A 22,307-nucleotide genomic window follows, 5' to 3' on the forward strand; every position below is an offset into this window, starting at 1 on the left:
ATTTCAAAGAAACATGCATAATCAATTATTTGTCTTATATTCGTTGTTCATACACACAGAGGAAGTTTTCAAAACTGTGCCATTCCTACACAGTCACCATCAATCAGATGCAACTTAACCAAGAGGACAGATTCAGCAGCACAACCTTGTGTAGGATTCTGCCCCACCCCAGACCAAATCCTCAGGAGCTTGTTGCACCTGCAGAATTCTACTTTCTCATTCATTCCCTTTAAAAATCATCAGGTTAGGATGACAAAATCATGTGTACAAAATCATGAGAGGAATAGAATGAGCAAACGAACAGAATAGGGGAATCGAGAACCAGAGAACAGGTTTAAATTAAGGGGGGAAAGACTTAATAGGAACCTGAGTGGTAACTTTTTTACACAAAGGGTAGTGGGTGTATGGAACAAGCTGCCGGAGGAGGTAGTTGAGGCAGGTACAATCGCAACGTTTAAGAAACATTTAGGCAGGTACATGGATAGGACAGGTTTAGAGGGATATGGTCCAAACGCAGGCAGGTGGGACTAACGTAGGTGGGACATGGTGGTCAATGTGGGGAATGTGGGGAGGTTGGGCCGAAGGGCCTGTGTCCATGCTGTATGACGCTATGCTTGTCAGTTCGGTCTGCGTGCAAGCATGGATAATATCTACATTTTAGTCATTGTGTGGTAGAGTGGGAAACCCTACTCCAGCGAGCCAGCAAACATCCTTGCCCCTTTCTCAATGTACAAGCTGGCCCACCAGACATCGTTGGGCAGGTCGTATTTGCAGCAAAAAAAAACTGTTGTTGCAAGTAATGAAGAGGGTTGTTTCACTTTATAGCTGGTGGGTTGGGCAACATGGAATTTAAACCTGATACTTGTGAAGAGATCAAATACAGGTGGAACAAGCACAATGAATGGTCGGGCTCTGGGGAGCATTGAGGAACAGAGGGACCCTGGTGTCACAAGTCCAAAGGTCCCTGAAGGTGGAAGTGCAGCCAGATAGAACGCTTGGGGAACAGAATATAAAAGCGAGGAAGTTGTGCTATGGCTTTATAAAATGTTGGTGAGGCACGTGTTGGACGCACCACTGTTGAAAGGAAATGGTGGCTCTGGAGAAGGGTAGACCGAGTTTGTTTTCAATAAAGTAGAGAAGGATCACAGCATGATTTGGGAACAGCTCTATCCAAGACCGCAAGAAATTGCAGAAAGTTGGGGATATAGCCCAGACCATCAAGCAAAACAACCTCCCTTCCATTGATCAGTCTGAAGAAGGGTCTCGACCCGAAACGTCACCCATTCCTTCTCTCCCGAGATGCTGCCTGGCCCGCTGAGTTACTCCTGTCTACCTCCCTTCCATTGACTCCATCTACACTTCATGCTGCCTCAACAAGGTCACCAGCAAAGTCAAGGACCAGTCTCACCCCAGTCACTCCCTCTTATCATGATCTACAGAAGTGTGAAAACAAGTACCTCCATATTCAGGGACAGTTTCTTCCCAGCTGTAATCAGGCAACGGAACCATCCTAACACTAACCAGAGAGTGGTCCTGACTTACCATCCACGCATTGGAGATCTTCAGACTATCTTTAATTGGACTTTATTGGACTTATCTTGCACTAAATGTTATTCCCTTTATCCTGTATCTGTACACTGTTGACAGCTTGATTATAATCATGTACAAGATAATCATGTACGGTCTTTTTGCAGACTGGCTAGCAAGCAGCATAAAAGCTTTTCACTGTACCTTGGTACAGTCACCAAGTATTAAAAGACAATCACTTAGAACAGGACTAGAATCAGATGTCAGCCAGACGATATAAGGTGAGAGGCTCCAACCATGAGTGGGAACAATGTACCATTTAGCATTTGTAACAATCTGGCATCGTTGGGTGCCTCTTTTTTCAGCTCCCAGATTTATTGTGTTCATTTCCTGCAAGCTGCCTGAAGGAAATTTGAAGTGCTAATTTGACACAGGGCAGCAGTACTGTGTCACAGCTGCTGCCTCGCTCCTCCAGAGACCCTGGTTCAATCCTGGCCTCCGGTGCTGTCCGTGTGGATTTTGTACGTTTTCCCTGCGACCAGCATGTGGGGTTCCTCCGGGTGCTCTGGTTTCCTATTACATCCCAAAGATGTTCAGGTGGGGTGGGCTGCTGGAAATTGCTCCTAATCTGCAGGTGAGTGGTAGAGGCTAAAGAGAGTTGATGGAATCGTGAGGAGCAAAAATGGGCTTAAAGTGAGAAAAGGATAAAGGGGTGCTTGATGGTTGGCAAAAATATGGTGGGCCGAAGGGCCTGTTTCTGTGCTGTATGTCGCTATGATAAGCCATTGCCAAAATCACAACAAGACCATACCCACATCTCAAGGAAGAACTTGACAGAATTGCACTCCACTTCCAATAATAGGCAGGACTCAATAGTAATAACTATTTGGCATTGCTTAGAAACTTAAAGCACAGAAATAGGTCATTTGATCCAATAGCTTCATGCCAGTGTATACACTTCACACAAACATCCTACCACCATAAAAAAATTCTGATTGCTAGAGTAATTCAGTGGGGCAGGCAGCATCACTGGAGAACATGGATAGGTAAAGTTTCGGGTCAAGACACTTCTTCGGACAGAAAAAGGGTCCCAAGCCAAAACGTCACCTATCCATGTTCTCCAGGAATGCTGCCTGACCCGCCGAATTACTCCAGCATTTTGTGTCTTTTTTTGTAAAGCAGCATCTGTAGTTCCTTGTTTCTACACTCTTACTACGTTACTTCATTTCAACCTTTCAACATTCAGAATAACAAGATATGTACCTTTCGAAAGGAGATGAAGTGGAATTTCTTTACCGAGAGGCTTTGTGGAATTCGTTGCCACAGACGGTTGTGGAGGCCAAGTCTTTGGGTAATTTTAAAGCAGAGATTGACTGGTACAGTATTTAATTTGTAAGAGTGTCACAGGTTACGAGGAGAAGGCAGGAGAATGGGGTTAAGAGGGAAAGATAGGTCAGCCATGATTGAATGGCTGAGTAGACTAAATGGCCTAATTCTGCTCCTATGACCTATTGAACATACTACTGCCTGTGAATTGGGTTTCTTCAAACCTTATGATACAATTTCAATAAGAAATGAAAGAAAAGCAAAAAATAAATCAGTGAAGGTTTCCAATCTGGTTCTGATGAGCTAGTATGTGAAGGTCAGCAGATATGCAGAGTGGCCTCCAACACTGCTTCTGCAAACCTTCAACTGGGTTGTCCACAGGTCCCTCATGCAAAAAAACAGACCTCCACTGTGTATCCGAGGCTTGAATCTGTGAGACTTAAAGGGGACCTACTTGAACAGGTCCTAACCGGTGTTTACATCTTAACTCAGGTTGGTTCCCTTTAAAGATAAGCACTTACCAGTCTCTCGTTCAGTAACCAAATTGGGCTGAACAGCATTCAGTTTCAGTTCAGGTGCACTGAGAGCTTTTACTCACAAAGGTTCACTTTGTACTTTAAGTCTCGGTCATTCCAGTCCGACTAAAGGCTATTGAGGATTCATTACCTCTGTACTCTCCAGCACTATAGAATTCTGACTGACAACTTAAAGAGCTGGCTCTCTGTTTTGTCCGATTTCCTCTTAACTGCTCAGTGCAAAATGCAATTCTTTGGAATCGGAAAATGAGGAAACTAAAGTGGGAGGGCAGAATCAGCAGGGAAAACTTGACATAAGCCAGGTATTTTTTATTAAAAATGTCTTTAAAATAATTACTGCAAATAACATTTTTTCAAGCATTTGATAAGTTCCAGGCCTCACTTAAAATCCATGTTGTTTGTAACACATGGGGCATTAATTCTCTGTGGGATTTCTCAGTTTCCCATTTTAACTTTATATTATTAATTGCCTGGTGTCATTGTACATTACATATCGGCTTGTTGTTATTTTACACTGTGCGGCCCAATGTGTCTGTAGCCGATGTGGAGACACTCAATCTCATTGCATTATCATTTCTACTCTGAATCCCATGACACTTATTGGCAACTGACACAAAGCATTTAACATTACAGCTGACCCAAGAACGCAGTCACATGCTCTGCTCAAAGGGACAGCTCAAGGCCATTCAGCCCCATAAGACTGTTATAGATTGAGTCATAGAGTCATACAGCACCGAAACAGAGCCCAACTTGCCCACGCTGACCAAGATACCCCATCTGCACATTAGTCTCACCTGCCCACATTTGATCCATATCCTTCTAAGCCTATCCTATCCATTTGCCTGTCCAAATGTCTTTTAAAATGTGTGATAGTACCTGCCTCAGCTGCTTCCTCTGGCAGCTTGTTCCATACACCCACCATCCTTTGTGTAAAAAAAGTTACCCCTCTGGTTCCCATTAAATCTTTCCTCCCCCTCACCTTAAACCTATGTCCTTGTCTGGCTAAAAGGCTCTGTGCATTTATCAGATATATTCCTCTCATGATTTTGTACACCTCTACAAGATCACCCCTCATCCCCTTGTGCTCCAAGGAATAAAGTCCTAACCTGCTCAACCGCTCCCTATGGCTCAGGCCCTCGAGTCCTAGCGACATCCTTGTAAATCGTTTCTGTACACTTTCCAGCTTAACAACATCTTTCCTAAAGCAGGGTGACCAAAACTGAACAGTATACTCCGAATGTGGCCTAACTAATGTCTTGCACAACTGTAACATAACCTCTCAACTTCTATACTCAGTACTCTGACTAATGAAGGCCAGTGTACCAAAAGCCTTCTTGACTACCTGGGATGCCACTTTCAAGGAACCATGTACCGGCATTCCTGGATCCCTCTGCTCACAACACTCCCCAGAGTCCTGCCATTCATTGTGAAGGTCCAGCCCTGGTTTGACTTCCCAAAATGTAACACCACACCTTTATTAAACTCCATTAACCATTCTTCAGCCCACCTGCCCAACTGATCAAGATACTGCTGCAATTTTTGATAACCTTCTTCACTGTCTACAATGCCACCCATTTTTGTGGCATCTGCAAACTAGCGAACCATACCTTGTACATTCTCATCCAAGTGTTATCATGTTCAATGAGATTACAACTGATCTCCGGTATCAACTAATGGCAATGTAAGTTGGAGAGTGAGTTTTTCCCAATGTCCTAACTTCAGTGGGGAGAATGCCTTCAATAGGAAGGCCACAGACCAAGTGCAGGGAAATTGAATTGTCATAGACAGGTACTTGATTGCCAGCATGGATACAGTGGGCCAAAGGGCCAGTGACTGTGCTGTGTGACTCGGTGACATTGGACAGCTCACTGCATTGCTCTGAAGCAGTTCATGCCGTGATGTGGAGGGTATTCGTGTCAAAATTGACAATCTACGATGCCTTACACCAGAATGCAGTTTTGAACTGTCCCTCTCATCACTCTTTGAGCTGCACTATTGTAAAGGAGAGGTGATTGCATAATAGAGCCCATGGAAAGCACTCCCCAATTCAGGGCAAGGAGCGTCCAATTGGAGCATGACAAACTATTCTTCAGTACATAAAGCTCTTGGTCACCTGTAGAAAGACAGCAGGAGGAAGAATGGGGAATACAAGGACAAGAATAAAATAACTTGTTCTTTTTAATCAATGAGATCCTCATGAAATAAAAAGAATACCAGCAGATTTATTCACAAAATGCTGGAGTAACTCAGCAGGTCAGGCAGCATCTCGGGAGAGAAGGAATGGGTGACGTTTCGGGTCGAGACCCTTCTTCAGACTGATGTCGGGGGTGGGACAAAGGAAGGATATAGGTGGAGACAGGAAGATAGAGGGAGATCTGGGAAGGAGGAGGGGAAGGGAGGGACAGAGGAGCTATCTGAAGTTGGAGAAGTCGACGTTCATACCACCGGGCCGCAAACTGCCCAGGCGAAATATGAGGTGCTGCTCCTCCAATTTCCGGCGGGCCTCACTATGGCACTGGAGGAGGCCCATGACAGAGAGGTCAGACTGGGAATGGGAGGGGGAGTTGAAGTGCTGGGCCACCGGGAGATCAGTGGCGTTAATGCGGACCGAGCGCAGGTGTTCAGCGAAGCGATCGCCGAGCCTGCGCTTGGTTTCGCCGATATAGATGAGTTGACATCTAGAGCAGCGGATGCAATAGATGAGGTTGGAGGAGGTGCAGGTGAACCTTTGTCTCACCTGGAAAGAATGTTTGGGTCCTTTGATGGAGTTGAGGGGGGAGGTAAAGGGACAGGTGTTGCATCTCGTGCGGTTGCAAGGGAAAGTGCCCGGGGTTAGGGTGGTTTGGGTAGGAAGGGACGAGTGGACCAGGGAGTTGCGGAGGGAATGGTCTCTGCGGAATGCAGAGAGGGGAGGGGATGGGAAGATATGGCCAGTAGTGAGGCCCGCCGGAAATTGGAGGAGCAGCACCTCATATTTCGCCTGGGCAGTTTGCGGCCCGGTGGTATGAACGTCGACTTCTCCAACTTCAGATAGCTCCTCTGTCCCTCCCTTCCCCTCCTCCTTCCCAGATCTCCCTCTATCTTCCTGTCTCCACCTATATCCTTCCTTTGTCCCACCCCCGACATCAGTCTGAAGAAGGGTCTCGACCCGAAACGTCACCCATTCCTTCTCTCCCGAGATGCTGCCTGACCTGCTGAGTTACTCCAGCATTTTGTGAATAAATCGATTTGTACCAGCATCTGCAGTTATTTTCTTAGAATACCAGCAGAGTTCAGTTGGTAACACGCACGTGTATTTGATATGGCATCACAGTCATGCAGCGTGGAAACAGGCCCCTTGCCCCAACTTGTCCACGCCAACCAACATGTCCCATCTACACTAGTCCTACCTGCCTATGTTTGGCCCTTATCCCTGTAAACCTGTCCTATCTATATATCTGTCTAAATGTTTCTTAAAAATTGCGATAGTACCTTCCACAACTACCTCCTCCAACAGTTCATTCCATACACTCACCACCCTTTGTGTGAAAAAAATCACCCCTCAGATTCTTATTAAATCTCTCCCCCCTCACCTTAGACCAGTGTTCTCGATTCCCCTACACTGGGCAAGAGACCCAATCTATTCCTCTCATGATTTTGTGCACCTCTACAAGATCATCCTTCATTCTCCTGCACTCCAAGGAATAAAGTCCTGGCCTGCTCAACCTCTCCCTATAGCTCAGGCCCTCGAGTCCTGGCAACATCCTTGTAAATCTTCTCTTGGAGTAGGAGTATGCCACTCGGCCCATCAAACCTATCCCACCATTCCAAATTGGCTATGGTTGATCTGCTCCAGATCTGCCCCAGGTCTCATCTCTTCTTCTGTGCTGGTTCCCCATAGCCCTTATTTTCCTAATCATTCAAAATGTATCCACTGTTTCACGGTACACTTTAGCAGCCCTATATATATCAGATTAGTCTTGCAAGTTCTTTCTCTGCTGGCGGAGCACATTTTGCCCCGCACTAGCAGAGCAAAGACAACGAGATGCACAAGTTTGAACTAAGGGCAAAAATTATTCTTAGGCAAGATTTCTGAAGGAAAATCAAAAAGTCAAAATATTTCCTTTTAAAGATTTGAATTGCTTACATAATCATCCATCCTCCATTCTAACATCAATACTACAGCTGCAAGATGATGTTTTTGATTTTTTTTTCTGAATATATTCATTTTATATATTAGGTTCCATTACTGTTTAGAAAAAAAAATATTATTACAATACACTATTATAACATAATAACATTAAACTGTTATTACACTCCAGTTTAACAATGCTAAATCAGAATACTCACTAATTCCCAATCTGATAAAACTGATCGGGTTAATTGATACATATAACCAATCAACACTTTGAAATCAATAAATGCATCCACAGTTCCAACAGCTATGCAATTAATTTTAATTTATGGGTTAAAGGAGCACATTAAATTAGCAAGCTGAAAAAGTAATTTATGAAAGATTTTTGAAATAGTAAAAAAGTGATTCTGGTTAAGAATGAAAATATCAACTGGACATCAAATTGTATCAAATGGATAATTTAACATTTTATTTATTACCTATATTTAGGTAGGTAATGACTGATTTTTTTTTGGCCGCTTAAATATTTTACCAATTATGTTTTCCTGCAAGGACTAAACAGCAGGTTTTAATTTCTTCTCCACTGTGTTGCTGGTGCCTTTGAAGACGACTGATAGGGTATTTCCAATCTCGTGTCAGCAGGAAAACTCATGATGGCAAAATGGAAGGGTCTCTTTACTCCGAGCAATCTGAAGAGGGATTTGTGTGGCACAATATTACTCTGCAATAACACTAATCTTGCTTCTGGTTATAGAAGAAGCTTTGAGCAAGTCGAAGTTGCATTGAATAATAAAATAAAGGACTGAGCAGCAGTGGTTACTGCCATACAACACCAGAGACCTAGGTTCGATGCTGACCTCAGGTGCTGTCTGTATGGAGTTTGTACATTCTTCCCGTGACCACGTGGGTTTTCTCCGGGTCCTCCAGTTTCCTCCCACAAACCAAAGACGTGCAAGTTTGAAGGTTAATTGGCTTCTGTAAATTGACCCTCGTGTGTAGGATAGAACTAATGCATGGATGATCATTGGTTGGTGCAGACTCGGAGGGCTGAGGAGCCTGTTTCTGTGCTGAATCTCTAAAACTAAACTAAGCTCCCAAGGATCCTAAGCTCCCAAGCTGACAGAAACAGATTTCTGCTCCACAATACAATCCCCCCCCCAACCACCTCATTAAAACTTTGATCATACTAATCTACTCATTTATACCAACTAAATTCTAATTCCAAAGGGCAGCACAATGGCGCAGCAGTAGAGTTGCTGCCTTACAGTGCCAGAGGCCCAGGTAAGATCCTGGCCACAGGTGCTATCTTTTTGGAGTTTGTACGTTCTCCCTGTGACGGTGTGGTTTTCTCCAGGTACTCCAGTTTTCTCCCACCCTCCAAAGACGTGTAGGTTAATTGACTTTAGCTAAACAAATTGTAAACTGTCCCTCGTGGGTAGGATTGTGCTAGTGTGTGGGGTGATCACTGATTGGCACAGTCTCGGCGGCCCAATGGGCCTATTTCCGTGCTCTATCTCTGAAGTTCAAAGTCTGGTATTTGTTTCGTATTCTCTTACAAGTTTAAAGGCCAAGTCAGTGCTGGCTCTCAGAATATTTCCACACACCCACACCAGAGGCAATTTATAGCAGCCAATTAACCCACTAGCACACCTTTGAGATGCGGGAAGGAATCAGAGCACCTGGGAGAAAGCCACACAATGAATGGGCAAACTCTACACAGACCGTATACCCGAGGTCAGGGTAAGACACAGATCACTGGAACAATGCAATGGCAACACTATCTGCTGTGCCACCCTAATCTCATCTCAGAAATGCAACCCTGAAGACCACCAAATTATTTTATACATTTGCATTGATCTCCTTTCAAGACAAGACAACAAGCCTGGCACTTTTGGCTGTTGGGTAGGTGTAACATTCCTTCTACAGACTTCTAGTCTAGATAACTTGGGAAAGCAGGCAAGATAGTCAGAGCCATTCCCACTCTGGTCATTCCCTCTTCTCCCCGCTCTCATCGGGCAGAAGATATGGAAGTTTGAAAGCATGCACCACCAGGCTCAGGAACAGTTTCTTCCCCAGTGTTATCAGGCTTCTGAATGGTCCTTCCATAAGCTAGAGTACTGTCCAATTCACCTCTACCCCACAAAAAAAGACTAAGGGCAGCAAAAAGTGAAAACACACAATAATTTGCTAGCACTTTCACTTAGATACAATCATGCACTGCAAATTAGTTCAGAGACAGTTCGCTTTGTCCCACTGAGTCTACGCCAACTGCTGATTCCCGCACACTTACACTATCCTACACACCAAGGACAATTTACAGAAGCCAATTAGCCTGCAAACTTGCACATCTTTGGTGTGTGATCGGAAACCAGAGCACCCGGAGAAAGCCCATGTGGTCATCCTACCCACGAGGGACGTACAAACTCCATTCAGACAACACCCGCAGTCAGGGTCAAACCCAGGTCTTGCAGCTGTAAGGCAGGAACTCTGCCCATGTGCTACCATGGCACCCAATGTTCTCATATATAACAAAAAACAAGGCCATTGGATGGGCTGCTCTAATTAATTAAAATTATTCCATACAGGCAATATCCACTTTTTCATGAAATAAAGATTTGATTGTTCAAATCTGAAGAACAGTCTCAACCCAAAACATCGCCAATTCATGTTCTCCAGAGATGCTGCCTGACCTGCTGGCACTCTTTTATCTCCTTTACACCTCCAGCTTTTCTCACTTTCTCCACCCATTTATCAATCAAAACACACCTCACCTTGTGTAGGAAGGAACTACAGAAGCTGGTTTACACCAAAAACAGACACAAATGTTGGAGTAACTCAGCAGGTCTGGCAACATCTCTGGAGAGAAAGAATGGGTGCTGTTTTGGGTCGAGACCCTTCTTCAGTCAGTCTGAAAAGTCACCCATTCCTTCTATCCAGAGATGCTGCCTGCCCCACTGAGTTACTCCAGCATTTTGTGCCCATCGCACCTTTATCCACCTATCACTCGCCAGGCTTTACCCCACCCCCACCTCTCTTTTCCAGCTTTCTCCTCTCTGCTACATCAGTGTAAGGAAGAGTCCCAACCCCAACCACCATCTATCTATCTATTCCCTGCATAGATACTGCCTGACTCCAGCATTTTGTTTTTTTGCTCAAGATTCCAGCATCTGCAGTCTCCTGTGTCTCAATCTCTCTTGTTTTGCATCCAAGTTGGTGCTGTTCAGTTGAAATTTAAGTCAATTGGTCATTCTAATCTTAATTATAAATTCTAGTAATTATCTGATTACAAATACCTGGTTAATTAGTCTATAATTCCTGAGTTTCACTCGACTATTTTTCTTAACTAGAACAATGACATGTGCAATTTTCCAGTCTAAGGTAACAGTACCTGAATTAAGAGTTCTTAACGATTTTAATTAGGCCACCTGCAATGTTCTCACCTACTTCACTTAAAACCCCTAGATTGGAATGCATCTGGTTCTGAAATTAATGGCAATATGGTGCCAGTATATTTTGCATTGCTGTTATTCTGTTTGAGTTAATTTTGGCAAGTGCTCTATTACATTCCACGGGGTGTCTTCCTCAACTGCATGTACTGGTGCAATTTGTATTGATTCCAATATCTATTGCAAATTATTTTACACACTTCTTAGACTTCCCCAAACCACTTGTACTCTCTACATCTCTCAGCTCCCTGAGCCTTGTCGTTCCTATGCGTTTCCTTTAATTCTATATGTCCCTTCCTTCTTTAGCCACTGCCTGCAATTGAGCTTCATTGTTCTGTAGTCACTAACAGAACGATCACGCAACTTTTGGCAGCTAATTGAACGTGGTCTTACTGCGCTTAAATTACTAAATCCAACATGGTTTGACATCTCCAAACTAAGGTCGTTGGCTCTGGGACGTCCTATAACAGAAAGCTATAGAGAGGCGCAAGATATTCTACATCTTTCTGAAGAGAGCTTATCCCAAACCAAACAAAAAAAGCTAAAATCCCAAAACACTGATGTTTAGATGTTTACCCAATTATTGCATGTGCACAATCCACCACTTCACATCTGCCACAGGGGAGCAATACACAGCCTTAGATTGTTTTCAGCCTCTTATTGCAACCTCACTCATCAACAAGATAATTTCACGCTGAACCACAGGGCTACTGCCCCTCTTGCACCGTTATGGGTCTATGGTGCTTATAAGCTGCGCATTCATTTGCCAGTCCTTCAATATATGAGAGCATGCAGCAGAGATGACGGCATACAATATTTTGAATTTGCATTAGCAATCCACTCTTTTTGTTCCTTACACATTGTGCATCTGCATAAAGAAAGCTTATCGGGGCTACACATCCAACCCCATTCCTTTACTCTGATATTTTGCACATACCATTATTTCCCTCCTTGGATTTTCATTTTATTTTAAACCGGTATCTGCATTTACAATTTCGAGCGAAATACATGAATGAGTCCCGCGCACTCCATTTTACGATGTCCTTCATTCTCATATTGCTGCACCCGTGGGATTATTAAACGATTTTGCTAAATTAATGTTTTTTTAGTGAGTGTCCTTTTAAATTAGTATTTCGTTCTAGCCCTCGTTTCACGCAGAATAAACTCGTTTCGTGCAGAATAAACTGGTACGGGTACATTCCGGAAAAGCTGCATCGTTTCTATTTGTCTTGTGTTTTAATTTCCATTCGGTTTGCGTTTTAAACTAAACCTGACATGACCGCACAGAGTCTACAGAGCCCGGTTTTGGATGTTCCAGCCTCTTCGCTCACAGGACGGGGTTTTTTTTCTCCTTAAAGCAACTGTGAGTCACCGAATAAAGAATGCGGAACATGCATCCACTATTTTCACCCGCATTTTTCATTCTGTGTATTTTTAGGTGCTAACTTTGGTTTTAGGTGCGAACCTTTTTTAGGGTTAATTAAGAAGTCTGGAATACATTTTTTTGTTGCTGTTTTGCACGTCCAGTTGATTATTTGTTAACGTTGGTGTCAATTGAAATTGCAGCCTAGTAAATCGCATCCTGGTCTCAAATCATCCGATTGTGAAATGTTCTAAAACAAATAATGAATAACTTAATTTCTGCGGGGAAATTGTGGGAAAGCTACCCTTTGGAGAAGTATATGGGCTCGGGGTGTATCTTTGTTTAAGGGTTTGAACTTATCTCGATAGGTCAAGCTGATTTATAGGCTTAAGAATGCACTGTTGAGAGTTACTGCCCTTCTCTGAATCCTGGAACCGGTTTGGTCAATTTCACCTTACTTGTCCTTATTCTCAGGATAAGTCACCGGAGCAGCAGCGGACTGAGCGAATAATACGCCGATAGAGAAAGGCGAGGATTGGGAGGGGAGAGACGGGATGGGGGTAATTGCCCACCGACCCCCACACCCCGGCACGACGCGAAACCCCAATGCTACCTCTAATCATTAGAGATGACACTGGACTTCGCATATCCCATCAAACTTTCAGGTTATGCCCTAAAGAATCTCTCTCTAAATCCCAGCGTATCTCATTCCCGGTGAAGGAAAGTCGGCACTCAATCGTTCTCTGATAATAATGTACAAATGCAATCGGTGTGACTTCTGTGCTGCGTCCCACTAGCGCATATCTCCTCCAACCCCCAGAAACATAATTCAGACCCCAGCAACTTGTTATCGCTCGCTATTAGCATGTAACCGCGGGGAGAATGACAGGTGTCAAGTCAGATGGCTGATATTTAAAGTTGAGATACACTAGGAGTAAAAGAAAGGCAGACTGCCCAGAAATAAAAGGAAGACGAGAAGAAAACTGCTTGGGAAGTCTGTCAGATTAAACACGCTTACCTTTGGTCCACTCGATCGCTGGGAGAGGGAGGGTGGCAGGGTCGCGAACAACAGCATAACGTGAGAGAGGACGATGATACAAAACTTTCTGAACATTTTTCTAATGTTCACACAAGCCCTCCCGTGTAATGTCAGTCAAGTTTCCCAGCCCCTCACTGGGAGTTTACCAGTATACGCGCTGCCAGTGTTGGCGACTAGTTTTCTCGGCTTTCTGAGTACGCCAAAAAATGTGTTAAGCAACCACTCATCTGGTCTTTTCTTTCCTCCCCAAACCCCTGCGGTGAAATCTCTTAAACGTGCCCGCTTCTGGTAATAAAGCGCACAAACATCTATGCGGTTCCCGTTATAGGGCACCTTCATCCCAGGCAGTGACACAGGGCGTCGAGTGACAGGGCCGCTCGCCAATCGTGGATGCACTGGGCCAACAATGGGATTAAAGTTGCCCAATCTGCGTGTGGGTGGGCGGTAACTTCCTTGTAATTGCCTGAATAAGTTATTGCAAGGAGAGAGAAAAAAAATAACAACTGATCCATCTTTCAGTCGCTTCAAATCCAATATTAACGGCGCTGCCGGTGCAATGTTAATAAATACATTCTACTGCAATTGGTGCACTCGCAGTTTAACTTTGTCATTTGAAAATGTTTGTCAGAATGTCCATGCTTATACTCGCTGGAATTTAGAAGACCGAGGGGGGATCTTATTGAAACATATGCAATTCTTAAGGGGTTGGAGAGGCTAGATGCGGGAAGATTGTTCCCGATGTTGGGGAAGTCCAGAACCAGGGGTCACAGCTTAAGGATAAGGGGAAGTCTTTTAGGACCGAGATGAGAAAACATTTCTTCACACAGAGAGTGGTGAGTCTGTGGAATTCTCTGCCACAGAAGGTAGTTGAGGCCAGTTCATTGGCTATATTTAAGAGGGAGTTAGATGTGGCCCTTGTGGCTAAAGGGATCAGGGGGTATGGAGAGAAGGCAGGTACAGGTTACTGAGCTGGATGATCAGCCATGATCATATTGAATGGCGGTGCAGGCTCGAAGGGCCGAATGGCCTACTCCTGCACCTATTTTCTATGTTTCTAATTGAAGATTGACACCTCTAACTGATTTGCAACCGAGCATTTATTTTCCTGCCGTGCAATGTATTTTAGCTTTTTTTTTCTCTCACAAAACCTCGCTGGAAACATGGAATTCCCATTGCATTCCAACAGTCGCCTCCTGTCGCGGTTTTCATTAGTTTCTCACTTTGGAGCAATTTGTTGAAGTTTCGCTAATATTCGCATTAACCGGGGGTGCATGGGACTAGAAGGAGGGATACTCAAGGGACGCCTTGTACCCCTCCAATCCCCCCCCCCCCTTTCTGCACAGATGTTGACACACTAACTGTCTTTGTGTCTGGTAGCCAGAAGTTGATCTTGCGTTGCAGGTGTGATGGAGGAGGAGGGGCGTTTAGAACTGGCTTCATACTGTGACCAAACGGTGCTTTTGAAGCCCTCGGTGTTACATTCTAAGACGGTATACGGACCTTCTAAAATAATCGGAGTCTTTAAAAATCCGATTCTAACAAATATTTGCAAATTGCCCATGGATTATCCACTGCACTGCGGCGCGAGGGATAAAGTGGGCTCACGGACAGCTCGTGTGTTTCAGACTACAATTAGCCTGGAGATTAATGATTCCTACATGTGTTTCTTCAAGGAGTAAAGTTTTTACTAGCAAAGGAGGGGGTGGCATTTAATGAACTGGGAGTGTGCAATTTATCTCTCCATCTGGGAACGGGTCAGCGAATGGTGTGAAATGGAAGTGGTCTGTGTCAGCGAGGAGAGATTGGATCTTGTTAATTATAGCGGAAAATTGGTAAAGGTTCCGCGTTATGAAATGAGGATTGTCACAAACGGTAAAGATGCGTCGGTTTTTGCACCAACAAAACAAAAACGGTTGGCAGATTTCGTCCAGAGATTATCTCAAAACGTTGAGCGATTGCGCCCGCGATCTCAGTTTGAATACATTGTATAATTTGTCTCAGATCAAGTCGCTCCCCTGCTGCCAGACCACAACAAAAGTGGCTTGAATGCTTATAAACCCGAGCGCATACAAATATATATCTGCTGGAAAAAAAATCTTTGTCACACAAACCCTACACCGCCCCCATTCTAAACATAAAAGGAACCCTTGGATCGGAGACATATTCGATTGTTTACCCAGGGGACATTATAAAATACTATGATTATGGGCAGAATCTGGACCGACATTCAACACTGACAAAATCCACTTGCATTTCGTTACTGCAAGCTTTCTTCCCAGTGTCTAGAGTTTTGCGAAATTAGATGCATTAATGGCATTGAGTTAGTAGGCAGTCTGTTGGATATTCCAACCCCCCTTTGCTATCCCAGTCGCCAACCATCGCCACGTTTCCCATCTCAGCAGAGTGCACTCTTTAAGGTTATGACCTCCAACAAATTGGTCGCTGCCGATTTTCTTTGGCGTTTTCCGCATTTCTCCAGGGCGTGGAGAAACCTCGCACCAAAGCCGCGGCCGCAATGCAAAACAAAAACACAAAGTTAACTTGAAATGTTTACTTTCCAGCTGTCAAAAGCACTTTTTTTTAACAAAGCGCACATTTTCGCCCCGCGGACTTTTTCACAGAAAAGGCTTCGGCGTATTACCCGTCCTTCAAGTGGGTACGAATTAACCGCACCCCCGAGGAGCACACAGTTTATTTGTCCCAGAGGACCGGTCGTGGTTGTTGATGCAGGTGTACAAACAATGTTGTCATTGGAATCAAAGCAATCAATCGTCCAGATTTGCAGCAGGTTCTGTGCTCCTTCGCCTTCCTGCTTCACATTTAACTGTAACAATGAACTAAATATAGGTGGAAGATAGGCACAAAAAAAAGCTGGAGTAACTCAGCGGGACAGGCAGCCTCTTTGGAGACAAGGAAATGGGTGACGTTTCGGGTCGAGCCCCTTCTGCTCTGGAAGGTTACATCGCATGGGATCCAGGGAGAGCCAGCTAGCCGGCTTGATGGTGGGAAGCAGAGGGTGGTATGGGAGGTTGTTCTTGGGACTGGAAGCCCAGAACTAATGGTGTGACTCAGGGAAGGTAGACACAAAAATACTGGAGTAACTCAGCGGGTCAGGCAGCATCTCTGGAGAAAAGGAATAGGTTACGTTTTCGGGTCGAGCCCCTTCATCAGGCTGAAGGGTCCAGTCTGATGATACTTAACCAGCATCTGCAATTCCTTCTTTACACAATGTGCCTCAGGAATCCGTTCTGGTCCTATTGGTTTTAACATCTATATTAACGATTTGGGTAAGGATGTACAAGGCATGTAAGTTTGTCACTAAAATAAGTGGTATCGTTAACAGTGAAGAAGGCCATCACGAATTACAGTGGGATCTTGATCAGCTGGGTAGGTGGGCCGAGGAATGGCGAAGGGAGTTTAATTAAGATAAGTACGAGGTGTTGGTATTTGGGAAGTTAATCTAGGGTAGGTGAACTTTAGGGCCATGTGGAGTGTCATAGAACAGAGGGACCCAGCAGTGCCTAGTTCCCTGAAAGTAGCATCACAGGTAGACAGAGTGGCAAAGAAACAATTGAGAACAATCGAGGTATTGAGTACAGGAGTTGGGATGCCTTGTTGCAGTTGTGCCTGATATCGGTAAGGTGCCACTTGGAGTATTGGGTTCAGTTTTGGTCACCCGGCTATATGAAGGATGTTGTTAGGCTGCAGAGTCCAAAAAATATTTATGAGGATGTTGCCAGGACTTAAGGGACTGAGTTATGTGAGAGGTTTGGTAGGCTGGAATTTTATTCATTGGATTGTGGGAGATTGAGGGGTATTCTTATATCATGAGGGATGGAAATAGGATAGAAACATAGAAAAATAGGTGCAGGAGTAGGCCATTCGGCCTCCGAGCCAGCACCGCCATTCAATATGATCATGACTGGTCATCTGAAATCAGTACCCCGTTCCTGCTTTTCCCCCATATCCCTTAATTCCTTTAGCCCAAAGAGCTAAATCTAACTCTCTCTAGAAAATATCCAGCGAATTGGCCTCCACTGCCTTCTGTGGCAGAGAATTCCACAGATTCACAACTCTCTGGGTGAAGAAGTTTTTCCACATCTCAGTCCTAAATGGCCTACCCCTTATTCTGAAACTGTGACCCCTGGTTCTAGACTCCCCCAACATCAGGAACATTTCTCCTGAAATGATGAATGCACGCAGTCTTTCCCCCCCGGAGTTGGGAAAGTAAGAACTAGTGGACATAGGTTTATGGTGACAGGGGGAATATATAACACGAACCTGAGGTTCAACGTTGTCACTCAGAGGTGGTATTTATATGGATGGGCTGCGAAATGAATAGTTTGAGGTAGGTATCATAACAATATTTAAAATACATTTGGACAGGTATATAAATAGGGAAGGTTTGGGGGAATAAGGGCCAAATGGGGGCAAGTGGGACTAGCTCAGATAAATATCGGACAGAATGGACGAGTTGGGCTGAAGGGCCTGTTTCCGCGGTACATGTCTCTAATTATGCAATACATATGTGCCCACGTTCAGATATTTTTGAAGTACTTTCGCCCTTGCAACTCAAGAACATCTGCTTTCAATTTAAGGTGCGGCACGGTAGCGCAGCGGTAGAGTTGCTGCTTTACAGCGAATGCAGCGCCGGAGACTCAGGTTCGATCCTGACTACGGGTGCTGCACTGTAAGGAGTTTGTACGTTCTCCCCGTGACCTGCGTGGGTTTTCTCCGAGATCTTCGGTTTCCTCCCACACTCCAAAGACGTACAGGTATGTAGGTTAATTGGCTGGGTAAATGTAAAAATTGTCCCTAGTGGGTGTAGGATAGTGTTAATGTACGGGGATCACTGGGCGGCACGGACTTGGAGGGCCGAAAAGGCCTGTTTCCGGCTGTAGATATATGATATGATATGATAATTTGTTTTATGTTATTTGCGTTGCCAAGGTGACGTTTAATGACTTAACTTTTTCTTTACACCTTTAATCTGAGCAGTTCTTGTGCAGGACCTCATAGTAAAGGCGAGCCCACTGTATTTGCACGAGCAATCAATTTATTAATGCGACGAGTGTGCAGTGTTTGCAATGAATTAGACCGTGGAGGATTTACTGTTCCTGCTAACATCAAACCTTGGGTAAATTGTGATTAGTTTCATTGCTGAAATGCATTAATACTGGCATGCAAGATTACCTATTTATTTAACAAATTAACCCTGCTTGTTTAAAAAAAAACGACCTAAATCAGCCAAACAATTAAAAGTTTAACCCTCAGCGTCAATTACTGTTTTATTTCAAATATGTTTTACGATGTATCCTTACCGAATGCGCGAATACGTTGCAATTGTTATTAAGTAATTTCAATGTCACAGCCGATTTAGACTAAAGAGCCGCTACTGGCTACTTTGGCAGAATGTCCGCGACTGCTGTATAAAATAGCAAATCCTACTCGCTCTGTTCTTTAGCAAGATCCTTTTAATTTAAAAAAAAAAAGTGGCGAAGAGGCCACGATTTGCATCACTTCGATGTCCAAAATCTAAGGCTGTATTATATATATATATATATATATATATATAATATATATATATATATATATCCACACACACACACAACTGTGATACCATGTGCAGAGTTTTATTTTACTTTTAGTCGGGATAAACGTTGTTGTGACTTCCACAGCGATGAATTTGAGGGAGACCAGGGATCAACTGGTTGCTTTTGGGGGTTTAAAAAAGGGATTATTGTGGTTAACTTGCGGGCAAAAGGTTAAGAGAAGTATTTGCACAAGAGACCGAGGACGAGATGGAACATTATAACATACTCAACCTATAACCCTCCCCAGTACAACAGCTACAAATACCCCCCCCCCCCCCCCCCCCCCCCATTGACCGGTTCAACCCCCTCCACTGATGAGGTGTGAGGTGGACGGAGACTTCGTCTCAGCTTTGTTCATTTTTACCGGGGAATGAAAGGGATCGCTTCTTTCTGTCGAGTGTGAATGTTCGCCAAGTTCTGAAGCAAGCGCTCGGTGTTGACATAAATCGATTTGAGGAACGGGTCATCGGTAAAAAGTGAAACTCGTGTGAAAGTTCCTCCCTCGAGGGACAAGCCGGTCGCCTTCAATGCAGCACACCTGCACCCGCTATTCTTCTCCACTGTTTACACTGTCATACGAAATTAATTCTTTACTATTCGGGCCATTGAGGGTCGTCTTCATTGTACAGAGCGGCCCGCGGCTCGACCCCATCGGGAGCTCTTGTGCCGGCTTAATTGAGCGTCCGGCGTTTTATTAAGCGAGTTTGTGGTAGTGGGAGAGGGAGAGGAGGTTTGGAGCTCCGAGAGAAAGAGAGAGAGAGAGAGAGAGAGAGAGAGAGAGAGAGAGAGGAGAGAGGAGAGAGGAGGGAGGAGGGGAGAGGGAAAGGGAGAGAGAGAGGGAGAGGGGAGAGAGAGGGCAGAGGGGAGAGGGAGAGGGAAAGGGAGAGGGAGGGGAGAGGGGAGAGGGCAGAGGGAGAGGGAAAGGGAGAGAAGAGGGAAGTGGGAGAGGGGAGAGGGAGGGGAAAGGGAGAGGGAGGGGAGAGGGAGGGCAGAGGGGAGAGGGAGGGGGAAAGGGAGAGGGAGAGGAGGGGAGAGGGAGGGCAGAGGGGAGAGGGAAATGGGAGGTTTGGAGCTCCGGGAGGGAGAGGGGCTTGGAGCTCCCAGATTTACATCCCCCTTCCCCATGACCCTATCCCCACCCTCACACACTGGTGGACACCACCCCCATAGCCCCCGGTGCTGGGCGTCGCATTTTCTCCAGTCTGAAGAAGGTCCCGACCCAAAACGTCTCCAATCCATTCCCTCCACAGATACTGCCTGGCTCGTTGAGTTGCTCCAGCACTTTGTGATTTGCTCAAGATTCCACCTTATGCAGGTCTTTGTGTCTCCTTCGTCTCTTGTTGCTCCCTGGGATTGCAATTCATCATGTGTTTTACTGCTCAACTAGCCCCAGTTTGTTACAAGCTTTGTTCTAATTGACCTGAAACTTCATCCAACATCCCTCTCCACAGATGCTACCTGATCTGCCCAGCATTTCCAGCATCTTCCATCTTTCATGTTCCATCTTTCCTGCAGCTGTTTTTGATATTTTCCAGCAACTGCATTTTGTTTTCATGGAACAGGGACAGGTACAGCACATAAACAGGCCCTTCGGCCCACAATGTCTGTGCTGAGTACGACAAGATAAACTAATCTAATTTGCCTGTGCATGATCTATATCCCTTCATGCCCTGAAAATTCATGTGCCTATTTAAAAACTTCTTAAACGTCTCTATCATATATGGCTCCAATGCTGCCCCTGGCAGTGCATTCCAGGCACCTCAGTAAAAAAAATGTCATTTAAGCCGTGGCACTCTCGCCTTAAAGCCATACCATCAAGGCTTTGATGTTTCCACGCAGAGAAAAAAGATTCTGACCATCTACCCTATCTATGCCTCTCATAATTTTATATGCTCCCCTCAACCTCTAGTGTTCCAGGGAAAACAATCCAAGTCTGCCCAATGTAGACACAAGGAATTTTGCACAGAACATCAAGTGCTAGAATAACTCAATGGGTCAGGATGCTGCTTGGGCCGCTGAGTTACTCTAACACCTTTGTGCTCTACCCAAGTTTGGCCAACCTCTCCTAATAGCTAATACCCCCTCATAGCCAATACCTTGATCTTTTAAATAATAAGTTATTTATTACTTGATTTCTTTTTTTAAAATCTGATGCAAACACATATCATATCATATCATATCATATATATACAGCCGGAAACAGGCCTTTTCGGCCCTCCAAGTCCGTGCCGCCCAGCGATCCCCGTACATGTTGGAAATGCTTTAGAATTCCTACAGAATATAATGGAAAGAGAAAGTAAACCATTTAGTTTAATGAGTTTCCACCGTGCTTTAAACACTGGCAATATTTTGTTTCTACTTTTACTGTGCAGCTTTTTTTCCCAGTCCCTAGAGACAAATTCCCTTTAGTTCTGTAAACAAGACTTTGCATTTGACTATCATTTGTCATCACAATCTAGTAAATATTTTGTTTAAAAAATATATCGACTTAAATATTTTTCCCTCAACAAATAAGGCAGCCACAATGTGAAAGGTTGTCCCCCCGCCACTTCCAAGATTTTGGGATATCACTGATCAGACTGAGTACAGTACCTGACATTAACAGCCTCTTTGGAGAATCCTTTTTGTGCTGTTATTTATTAAGAAATGGTGTGTTTTGGAGATCAGATTGGTGCAGTGTTTTGCACTGAGGGGGAAGAAGTATTTGTATTAACGCTGCTTTCCAAGAAACATTGGGATGGGCTTTACTTGCTATGAACTATTTGGCAATCCAGTGATTAATTATGTAGATTAATGCAATAACCATTTTGAAAGACCACCTCTCAGAATAAAAGGACGTACCTTTACAAAGGAGACGAGTGGAATTTCTTTAGTCTGAAGGTGGTGAATCTGCGCAATTCATTGCCACAGACAGCTGTCAGGACCATCAAAGGATATTTTTAAGGCAGAGATTGACAGATTCTTGATTAGTAGCATGTCGGGGGGTTATGGGGAGAAGGCAGGAGAATGGGACTTGATAGAGGTTTTTAAAATTTTGAGAGGGACGGACAGAGTTGACGTGGGTAGGCTTTTCCCTTTGAGAGTGGGGAAGATTCCAACAAGGGGACATAGCTTCAGAATTGAGGGACAAAAGTTTAGGGGTAACATGAGGGGTAACTTCTTTACTCAGAGGGTGGTGGCTGTATGGAATGGGCTTCCGGTGGAAGTGGTGGAGGCAGGCTCGATTTTATTATTTAAGAGTAAATTGGATAGGTATATGGATAAGAGGGGATTAGAGGGTTATGGTCTGAGTGCAGGTAGATGAGACTAGGTCAGGGAGAGTGGTCGGCGTGGACTGGTAGGGCCGAACGGGCCTGTTTCCG

General features: G+C 44.5%; 2 protein-coding genes across 6 annotated transcripts in view; one reads left to right on the forward strand and one right to left on the reverse strand.

Moving 5' to 3' along the window:
* The window catches only part of smoc1 (SPARC related modular calcium binding 1), a 184,954-nt gene extending 171,258 nt beyond the window's left edge, over positions 1-13,696 (reverse strand). For 2 of the 5 annotated variants that reach the window (XM_078406264.1, XM_078406267.1), the window contains exon 1: positions 13,331-13,696. In XM_078406264.1, coding sequence (XP_078262390.1) covers positions 13,331-13,426 — 96 coding nt within the window. In that variant the 5' untranslated portion in view covers positions 13,427-13,696. The remainder of the gene's footprint in view (positions 1-13,330) is intronic. The other 3 variants (XM_078406266.1, XM_078406263.1, XM_078406265.1) reach the window with 2 other exon arrangements.
* slc10a1 (solute carrier family 10 member 1) overlaps positions 12,232-22,307 on the forward strand; it is a 95,553-nt gene continuing 85,477 nt past the window's right edge. The window contains exon 1 of the mRNA XM_078406268.1: positions 12,232-12,312. Within this exon, the coding sequence (XP_078262394.1) occupies positions 12,259-12,312 (54 nt within the window). The 5' untranslated portion in view covers positions 12,232-12,258. The remainder of the gene's footprint in view (positions 12,313-22,307) is intronic.

This window comes from Rhinoraja longicauda, chromosome 10 (genome assembly GCF_053455715.1).
Source record: "Rhinoraja longicauda isolate Sanriku21f chromosome 10, sRhiLon1.1, whole genome shotgun sequence".
Taxonomy (NCBI): Eukaryota; Metazoa; Chordata; class Chondrichthyes; order Rajiformes; family Arhynchobatidae; genus Rhinoraja; species Rhinoraja longicauda.